This window comes from Protobothrops mucrosquamatus, unplaced genomic scaffold (assembly GCF_001527695.2).
Source record: "Protobothrops mucrosquamatus isolate PMUCROS unplaced genomic scaffold, P.Mucros_1.0 scaffold1819, whole genome shotgun sequence".
In the NCBI taxonomy this organism is placed as follows: Eukaryota; Metazoa; Chordata; class Lepidosauria; order Squamata; family Viperidae; genus Protobothrops; species Protobothrops mucrosquamatus.
The window spans coordinates 15,818-25,571 of NW_015387953.1; the positions used below are offsets into that span (position 1 = coordinate 15,818).

General features: G+C 43.9%; 1 protein-coding gene across 1 annotated transcript; it reads left to right on the plus strand.

Moving 5' to 3' along the window:
* The first annotated feature begins 3,923 nt into the window (after nt 1-3,923).
* Nucleotides 3,924-9,293, plus strand: B2M (beta-2-microglobulin). The gene is made up of 4 exons (XM_015823276.1): nt 3,924-4,105; nt 6,451-6,729; nt 7,838-7,874; nt 8,756-9,293. Exons 1-3 carry the CDS (start codon nt 4,033-4,035, stop codon nt 7,849-7,851), a joined length of 366 nt encoding a protein of 121 aa, XP_015678762.1. The 5' UTR covers nt 3,924-4,032; the 3' UTR covers nt 7,852-7,874; nt 8,756-9,293.
* Nucleotides 9,294-9,754: the final 461 nt, after the last annotated feature.

Sequence of the window (9,754 nt, forward strand, 5' to 3'; positions counted from 1 at the left end):
TGGGAAAAAAAAATAGGGAATTTGACCAAAACAGAATCTCAGCGTGGGCCAGTTCAAGAAAGTTTAAACTCAAAAGAGTTTTGCTTAAACATCTGTCTACTTCAGCCAGTAGTAGTGTTTTGAACTGAGCCAGCATCACTGCTGAGTTACTACTATCTACGCTAGCAGCAGTTCCTCTCCAACTATAAGACGGCCAATAATTTCGTTTTTTTTTTAAAGATTCAAGCCCTAGTTTAACAGCCAAAAAGTCCCCGCTGAGAAGGATACTCCAGCCTCTTCCTTCCCTCCAGCAGTCACGAGGAGGAATAATTCATATTTAGGAGGGAAGGCGAGGGAAGAAAGGAGGCGGAACAACTCCGTGAGTAAAGGGAACTGCTAGCCCCGCGGAGCATCCTCTCCACTCCGCGCTCCGGAATCCAGGAGTAAGTCTTGCTACTACCGAGTGCACGGACACAGCTACACCGGGGAAACGTACGACTCAGCCCTACACTCACTACTCAAGGGTAGTATTTAAAGGCAGGAGCCAGGAAAGGCGAGGAGGCAAGACAAGGAGGTGGGGATGCAAATGCGCGGCGCTTCTTCCAGCGGGCGCGGCATCCATGCCGGCTGCTTACCACGTCCAGCGCCCCGGCGGCTTCGCCTCCTTCGGCCATGGAGCCCTCGTAGCGCCCTCGCCCGGCAGCGGTCCCTCCCTGCGGCCATGCCGGCGCTTTTAAAGGGCCTTTTCGGGGGCGGGGCGGCGGGTCCGGGTCTCATTTAAAAAAATACACCCCCCCCCTTTAAGGGACCCAGCCACGGGGGAGTCGGGTCCCGCGTGGCTCCGGGGCGCGGGGCCGGCTGGTTTGCCAGCCCCCTCCCCTCCGGATCCCGCGGAGCCGATCTGAGTTCGAATCGAGCTGAATGGAATTGAACCCGGGTGTATTCCATCGCGGGTCAAACGGGTCGTGCGAAAGCGACCGCCTCGGTGTTTCCGGCCTGGGAGCCAGTCTGCGCGCCAGGCTGGTTTGCTGGACTTTCGGGTCGCCGTCATTCCTGGCCAGGCTGGCTGGGGATGATGGGCCATCCCATCCCGGATGGGAAAAGCGACCGTCGTTTCTCAAGGATGGCTCCTCTTTCTCCGTTTACGGGGAGCGTTTTCTTGAGTTGGGGGGGGCTTGCTGTATTAATTTCCCTTGGCTCGTCCTCAGTCCATGCTGTATTCACACACACACACACACACACACCTGCAGTCGGACCAGGTGAAACGTAGCTAGATCCATTTGCACAACAGGCTTGCTTTGGTTTTAACTCCGGGGCTGTTTTTTCCCCCTCACGAGTCGCTGTTCTCCAACGCAGGTCCAGTTCCCTTGGCTCGCTCCGAGTGTATTGCATGAACCCAGAGAATGGATTAATTCAAGAACCAGGTTTGAACTCGTCCATCACAGGTCAAACATCTGCATTCATTGGGAGAGTTGATATTAAGAGCCATGGGAAGGTTGCGCTTTAAGAGAGCTGATCTGGGGCTTTACACCTGCCTCTCAGGTGCTCTTCAGCATCCATCATCAAAGGCTGTTGTTTTGAAACTACCCACGAAACGGCTGGCAAATCCAGCAAGGGAATATTCTTCTTGCCGCTGGTGCCAACTGCCTGGATAAAAGAGTCCGAAGTCCAAACTGATTTACACAATCTCTGGTAGGTGTAGATCAGGGGCAGGCAACCTTGGCTCTTTTATGACTCGTGGATTTCAACTCCCAGAATTCCTGAGCCAGCTATGTTGAGCGGAAAGGAGAGGTTTCCAAGCTAAGCCGTGCTGGCTCAGGAATTCTGGGAGTTGAAGTCCACGAGTCCTAAAGGGGGCCATAGTTCCCCTATGCTGGCTCAGGAATTCTGGGAGTTGAAGTCCACGAGTCCTAAAGGGGGCCATAGTTCCCCCATGCTGGCTCAGGAATTCTGGGAGTTGAAGTCCACGAGTCATAAAAGAGTCAAGGTTGCCTACCTCTGGTATAGAGTGTTTGTTACTCATTCCTCCCTACCAACCAGAAACACCGATGTTAGGGAGAAGGGTTTTAGCTCATCTCCTGAGTTGCTAACTTTCTACAAGAGAGGGATTGTTCCATTGGGTGGAGGGACCTACAGATAGTCCTTGACTTATAAGCATTTGTTTAACAACCATTCAAAGTTACAACAGTATTGAAAAAATTGACTTATGACTGGTGCTTACATTTGTGATTGTCAAAATTTGGGACCTTGGCAAGTACTGTACCAGTAGTTGCAATGATTACAGCATCCTAGGGTCATGTGATCTCCATCTGGGACTTTCCTAGCTGGCTTCTGACAAGCAAAGTCAACGGAAGGAACCAGATTCCTTTAATCACTACAAAATTCACCTAACTGCATATTTAACAACCATGGCACAAAAAGTGGTAAAGTTCAAGGCAACTCATTTAACAACCCTCTCGCTTAGCAATGAAAATTCTGGTCCCAATTGTGGTTGTAAGTCAACAACTACTTGTATCTCCTGCATTTAGATGTCAGATATAGCGTGAAAAAACAGATATGCAACTTTGGGATACATGGGCCTCAAGAAGAGGTATCTATTTAGAATTATAAACTTGGCTTTGTTAGGGCCCGTTCCTTTTTTTATCTATTGGCAGGGTGTTTATAGATGGATGGATGGATGGATAGACAAGACAGACAAGTTGTTTTGAAATTGCCTATCACAGCCAAACAGGCTGAAAGCTGTTTGTCAGAGAGCAAAGTTCGGGGCTATAAATTTATCCTAGGAAATTACCTGGCTCTCCATATAAACACTCTGTCAACAGATAAAAAAGGAACTGGCCCTAACAAAGCAATAAAAAAAAAGAACTGGCCCTAACAAAGCTAATCAATTGCAGCTATTCCACCTTTTTTCTGCAACAATATTTTTTTGGGGAAGGGCGGTATAAAGAAAAAAATTGAGAAGGAAGGAATATTACCTGGAGCTTTGATTGCATTCTGTATCTCAAGTGTTTCTCAGCCTGGGAAACTTTAAAATGGATGGACTTCCATCTCTCAGAATTCCCAGAGCAGAACAATTTTATTGATTTATCACATTTAGAAACAGCCCATTTCTCTCACAGCGCAACTCTGGGGAGTGTACAAGTAAGGCATAAAAGCATAAATTGTTCAATAAAAGCCTAATTGAGGAGAATGTGCAGGTCTTTCATTGTTTGCTTCTCAGGTGTACGTTTGTGTACAGAAAGAAGCAAACCTCTAAGGGAGTAGGGAGGAAAGATTGCCGGTGGAAAAAGTTAGCTAGTTCTTAGGTAATCTTGGAAATTTAGGCAGGTTTGGTGTGATTGATGATACTTGGATGGGAGACCACCAAGAGATCCCAGGACTGTAGGTTAAGACTGAGAAGTTGAAGAACGTGGTAGAAGCAGCAAGTGGTCGTTCCCCTTCTAAGGCACAACGGGACTTGCCTGGTTTTAACTCAACCTCTTGTTGTGATGAACCTTGCCAATGGTGTTTTTTCCCCCACACTTTAGGCCCGAGCAGCCCAAAACTTAGTGTGATCTGCGAACAGTCTCCTCTTGTCTATAAGATGGCTTTTAGTTTTTTTTACCCAATTTTGTGCCTGAATTGCTTTAATCACTCCCATTCCTAGATTAACCCACAACCGGGATCTTTTCCCTTTCCCGCCCCAGCCGCTGCAATCTTCGGGGCAAGCAGATCCCCCTCCCCCTGCCCCTCCCCCCCCCCAAAAGCTGATCTACGTTTCTCGGAAATCAGCAGTCCTTCCCCGCAACGAGAAATCGAAAGTGGAAGTAGCAGCGGGCAGAACTGCGCCTGCGCTGGAAAGCCCCGGACTCCTGGAGCAGACGCTTGCGGGAAACCTCGTGCCTAGCTACCGGTGACGACACAGCTCTTTCCATTTTTCTGATTGGTCCAGAGAGAGGGACTTTTTCTCTTAGGCGTAGTTCCCCAGCTCCGCAGCGTCATTTCGGTTGCGGTCCGAGTAGAGTGCAGGGCTGTTGTCGCGGCTGCCACAAAAAAACAGAAAAAAAACAAACCATGGCCTTCAAAGAGCTTTTCCTCTGGTGCGTTGTGTTGGTGTGGGTCTCCGGCCCCGCGGAAGCCTTGGATAGTAAGACAACTTTTCTGCTTGTCGCGCGTGCGGTTTTTGCGCTCCTGCCAGGGGTTCCTGTCCTCCGTCCGTCCGGCGGCGGCCACCTTCTAACCCGGGCTAGGAACGGGTGACTTGAGAAGTTGCGGTGCTTAAAATGGGTTTTCTTTTTCCCTGCGTTGGTTGCATTTCTCCAGGAGCTTCGAGCGTCGGGCTTCCAGCCCGTGGGAGGGGTTGGGCGGGAGCGGGGGGGGGGGTCCTGGACCCCGAAACTCGCAGGGACTTTGGGTGGTGGTGGTGAAGGTGGGTTTGCGTCTCCTGGATCTGTCCCGGATTAGTCCAGTGGTTTGTTGGAAGATGTAGTCTTAAGACAGAAAGCCTGTCTTTCTGTGGCCTGGTATAATCTTATTTCTTTATATCCGGCCTTTATTGTTTTTACAAATACTCTAGGAAATTAAATTTGTGTCTCCTGGGTCTGTCCCGGGTTAGCCCAGAAATTTGTGGGAAGCCGGGAGTTGCCGTCTTAAGGAAGTGAGGGGAGGGGGCTTCTTGCCTCTCTTTCTGTGGCCTGGTATGATCTTATTTTCTTTATATCCTGCCTTTATTACTTTTACAAATATTTTAGGGAATTAAAAGGAAAATGTCGACCCCCCCTTGTGATACTGGCTTTGGAGAGACAGATCTGATTGGAAGAAGAATAGGACAATTGAATTGAATTTTGTTTTTTTGTTCTTCTTTCAGTTGATTGGGATGTAGGAGAAGGAAATGGGAGGGGTTCTCTTTGTTCTTCCATGTTTATTACATTTTTTAAAAAGCTGCCTAAAGGTCAGGATGGCTTAAACTATTCCAAAACAATAAAAATCTCCCCCCTCCAAAGGCAGAAATTCTGGATGTGGAACACAAAGGCCTGTGATGGCCACCATCTTGTTGTCTTTTGTTATAAACTTCACGGCAACTTGGTTTTCTTCCTTTTGCAGTGTTTCTGACGTAGTTATGGGGCTCAGTGCCCCAAATGCAAAAGGGAAAAAGAGGAAGACTTAAGTAACAAATATTTTCTTTGATTTGGAAGGGAGGATGGTGTGCCGGAAAGAGGCATGTTTTCTGATATGGTGCATTATCCGAAAGTAAAATAAAATAGTCGGGAAGGGCTGTTCTAGAGTTTCGCAGTAGTTGCTAGATTTAGGAAAATAGAGTCTGGGAAATTAATAGTGAAAAGAAGCTTGGGCTGTTAATTTCTGAAACTTGCCGGCCTTATTTTTTTGGTTTTGCTTTAAAAATATTTATATCCCACCTTTGTTATTTTTGCCAGTAACTCAAGGTGGCAAATATATCCAACACACCTTCCTCCCCCCTGCAGCAACAGCCCTGCAAGGGTGTTTGGGCTGACAGAGAGTGACTGTTCCAAAGGAGATCTGCCCAAAGTCAACCAGCTGGCTTTCATGGCTAAGGCAGGACTTGAACTCAAGGTCTCCTGTTTTCTAGCTGAGTAACAGGGAAAGAAAAGGAACAAAACAGAAAGATAATTGCAATAGATACGTTGCCAAAGGAAAAAAAAAATCTTTTAAAAGTGCTTTTAAAAAAACTGAAAGCAAAAAACAAACATTTTGTTCGCTCTAAAATCATTGTTTTTCAACCTGGGCAACTTTAAGATATGTGGACTTCAACTTACAGATAACGTGCTGACTGAGGAATTCTGGGAGTCCACACAGCTCAAGAGTTCCATGGTTGAAAAACACTCTGTGTGTGTGTCGCACTTTTATTTAATCTTTGTTCTCCCAGAACTGGGGGTGAGGATGGGAGTTACAACTGTTGCACCTCTCCCAACTGTGATTGTGATCGCAGTTACAAAGACTGACAGTGCCCTGCGGTCACATGACCTTAATTCCCAGCCTGCTTCTGACATGCAAACGCAATGGGGGAGCCGGAACCACTTAACAACCATGTGATTCGCTTAATGACCACAATAAAAATGGTAATAAAATCAGGTCCGGTCATGTGATGATTTGCTTAACGACCGCATCACTTAGCAACCAAAATTCTGATCCAAATTGTGGATGTAAGTCGAGGACAATCTGGACCAAGTCAGGAGAATCCTGCCTGCAGTCAAAAGGATTCATTTTGGGAACCCATTTCTTTGCTTCTTTTTCTTTTTCTTTCTTTTTTAAAGTCCCCTATATCTTTCTAAAGAGGTGGTCCTGAAGCCACCTGGATAGATCAGGTGTTGGAAGCCATATTTTCTCTGGAAGCAACATCTGAGGACCAAAATCTATCTCAAGGTCCTCTGGGCATGGTGAAGAAAATACGGGCAAGATGACCTGGGTTTGCAACATCTTCTCTTGTTTTTTTTTCTCCCCTTCAACCTATAGGACAGCCAGATGTGCAAATGTATTCCCGCTATCCCATGTCGGTTGGCAAGGAGAACGTTCTGCACTGCTTCGCGGAGGGTTTCCACCCTCCAAAAATCAACGTTACTCTTCTGAAGAATAATGTTGAACTACCCAACGTCAAGCAGTCTGATCTCTCTTTCAAGGAAGACTGGACCTTCCAGCTTCTGACTTACGCTTCGGTGGTTCCCAATGGAAAAGATGAATATACGTGCAAGGTGGAACACCAGGCGCTTCAGGCACCAAAAATTGTGAAATGGGGTAACTACTTTGACTTGACTTTCTGTTCCATTTCCTCCTCTCTCTCCCCATTCTTCCTCTGCTTGAAACAGGAATAGTTAAGATGTCTTAGGCTATGGTTTAGCCCAGGGGTCTCCAAACTTGGCCACTTTAAGACTTGTGGACTTCAACTCCCAGAATTCCCCAGCCAGCATGGTCCATAAGTCTTAAAGTCATCAAGTTTGGAGACCCCTAGTTTAGCTGGAGAATACATCATGGGAGTCACCAGTCTAGTCTCTCTCCACATATTGCTGGTCTAGTCTTCCTGGTCTCCTTCCCCTTGGTGAGGGATCCTGGGAGTTGTAGTTCAGCAACCTCTGGAAAGCTAGAAGTTCCCCACCTCTCCTGTAAAGGGGCCGGTGCAGTGAAGCTATATCCTGGGCACTGAAGCAACCTTTTGTTGAACCCAGTCCTAACTTCCAATGAACCATGATAATCTGTTGGATTTCTTTCCGATCATCCATCTGCCATCTCTGACAAACCATGGCTTACTTTTTTAGCCTTTGATAGTTGAGCAGTCAGAAAACAGGCAACACATGAATCCTGGAATTCTACTTTATTGTCATGGGGTAGAATAGCAGAAGTCTGCAAATGATAGTAAGCGTCCCTTTCCTGTATCTTAGGATTTCAGTAGACATGTTTCTAAAAAGGAAGAAGTACAATCAGTTCACTAAGTCTGATTGTTTTTATTATTCTGTGTTAAATCTGTACACTTCCCAGTTTCCAACGATTCTGGGCAGTTCGCTTGTAAACCTCAAGAAAAGGAATCTGTTACAGATCTGTTGTGGATCTGTAGGCTACTGCTGGATTCTGTTCTTGCCTTCCCTAGATCGCTTTCTTTTCTTTAAGAGGATTTCTCTTGAGGTTCCTCTGAAATATACTAACTCATTCTACACAAAGCCTTGATAGAAAATGCTGCCAGAAAGGTCTTTATAACCATTTAAGACAAAAAATAAAAAATTAGATGGTAAACGTCTGGCTGAGCATGTGAAGCAGCAGCAAAGTATTAGCTTAGAATCTGTAGGCCCTCAATGATTTGATATATGTTTGAAGAAATGTTTGCTAAAAGTTTACTCTTTGTCTTCTACAGGACAGGATTACTAAGCCAGTAGTCTCCATCAAATAAGGTAAGAGATGGCTGTTTCATGAAAAGTGTGCTTCACAGGAAATATGAAAATATGTGTATTATGTTTATGTGTAGTATTATTACTAAGGGAGTAAAAGATCAGTAAGGGAGTAAAAGCAGTAAACAAAATGAAACTAGAGAGCCATGTGTTTAAGCAGCTTTTGTCAGGAAAGACCTGTGAAAAAAAAGAAGAAAGCTGAAACTTCAAACCAGTGTTTCTCAAACTTGGCTACTTTTAAGATGTGTGGACTTCAACTCCCAGAATTCCCCTGCCAGCATGCATGTATATGTGTGTATGTCTGTGTATGCAGAATCCACATGATATACTGTCAAAAAACATAGAATACAATAACCAAAATAATCATAATTAATATTTCTACTGTACTTTAAAGCAGAGTTGCCTTCATTACCTGCCTTCATTACCTGCTTATCCTTTTTACTTACTCAATGTAGGTAAAACACTTTAAAAGTCCCTGCTGTGATTGGGTAACGGGTTCATGTGTCTAAAATGTTTAAATCGTGGCAACTAGACCAAAGTTTGTTAATCTGAGATGTTTCGCTTCCCATTCAGGAAGCTTCATCATGTTTTTTACCCAAAGAAAAACCAATTTTATTCAGTGTTGGATAATTTACCCAGGTTTGGCTGAGCACTGCTTTAAACACCCTTCACAATCTTTTGTCAATCCTTACAAGAGCCCTGCACAACTCTTGCAATACTTTTAAAAGTACTTTCCCCATATTTTCATGATTTTATATTTCCAATCTAAATTAAGAGAGACTCAAACACAGATGCAAAAAACAATTTGGTTTTCCAATCCAGCCTATAGTGTACTGTACTACATTCCTTGTTTTTTTTAATGTAAAATTTTTTTTTTTTTCCAGATTTGATGAATGCTGCTTTGAAGCACTAGTTCTGCTGATGATGTTTCTGAATTGACTTCGAGTGCTGTTTCTGCTTATCACTGATTGAAAAACACCAATTTCAACTTTTAAAAGCCAGGCCTTTTCAGGAAACTATCAAAGATAGCCCTCAAATCAGCATTTGAGCCATCGTGATTTTAGAAAAAGTTTTCTACATTTAGATGACTCCATATGGAGTCATCATCATAAATATAGAGTCATAGTCTCATAGAGTCACTCAGTGAGGGAGATAGACAGTCCCTAAATACGACTGATTAATCAATTTGAATGTCTGAAAAGGCCATCACTTTTGCTTTATTGCTGTGTTAAATCTTTTAGGAATTAAGAGTATTTGCTTCTGTTATTGTTGAGATAAGAATGGGAAAATAGAATTTTCTAAAAATGATAATTAAAGTTTCCTTTTATAAACTGCTGACACTCTTACCCAGCACATAAGTTCATTTTGTTATCCACCACTAATGTATTCATAACCCTCCAATAAAAGCTATCTTTCAGTGTTTTCTTTGGAAGTTCTTTGTGGCTTTGAATGATTGAGTGAAGCACCTCAAAAGTACTTTACAATAAAACATTAGGCTACATAGTAAGCAATTCATTAAAAGAGTGTACGTTAAAAAAAAATAAAAGCCAATATAAGCTACATGAGACCTGGCCAAGATTCTCAGCCAAATTTAGCACGCTGCAAATAATATAGTAAATTGAACAATTATTAGAATAATGATTTGTCTGCATAACTGCAATAATGATGTGTCTGCATAATTGATATAATATAGTAAATTGAACAATTATTAGAATAATGATTTGTCTGCATAACTGCAATAATGATGTGTATGCATAATTGCTAGAACAATGATGTAATGCATAATCACTGGGAAAATTCACTGGGAAAGTTCTCTGTCAGTAATATGTGGCAACCAAATGCGCTCTGCACATGGATACTTTGTATGTAGCAAAACCTTCCAT

What these genes read in the sequence shown, in the direction of transcription:
- B2M (XM_015823276.1), top strand. Translation starts at nt 4,033, where the DNA reads ATGGCCTTCAAAGAGCTTTTCCTCTGGTGCGTTGTGTTGGTGTGGGTC. An exon ending in CCCCGCGGAAGCCTTGGATA is followed by an intron (nt 4,106 to 6,450) that starts GTAAGACAACTT and finishes TTCAACCTATAG; the next exon opens with GACAGCCAGATGTGCAAATG.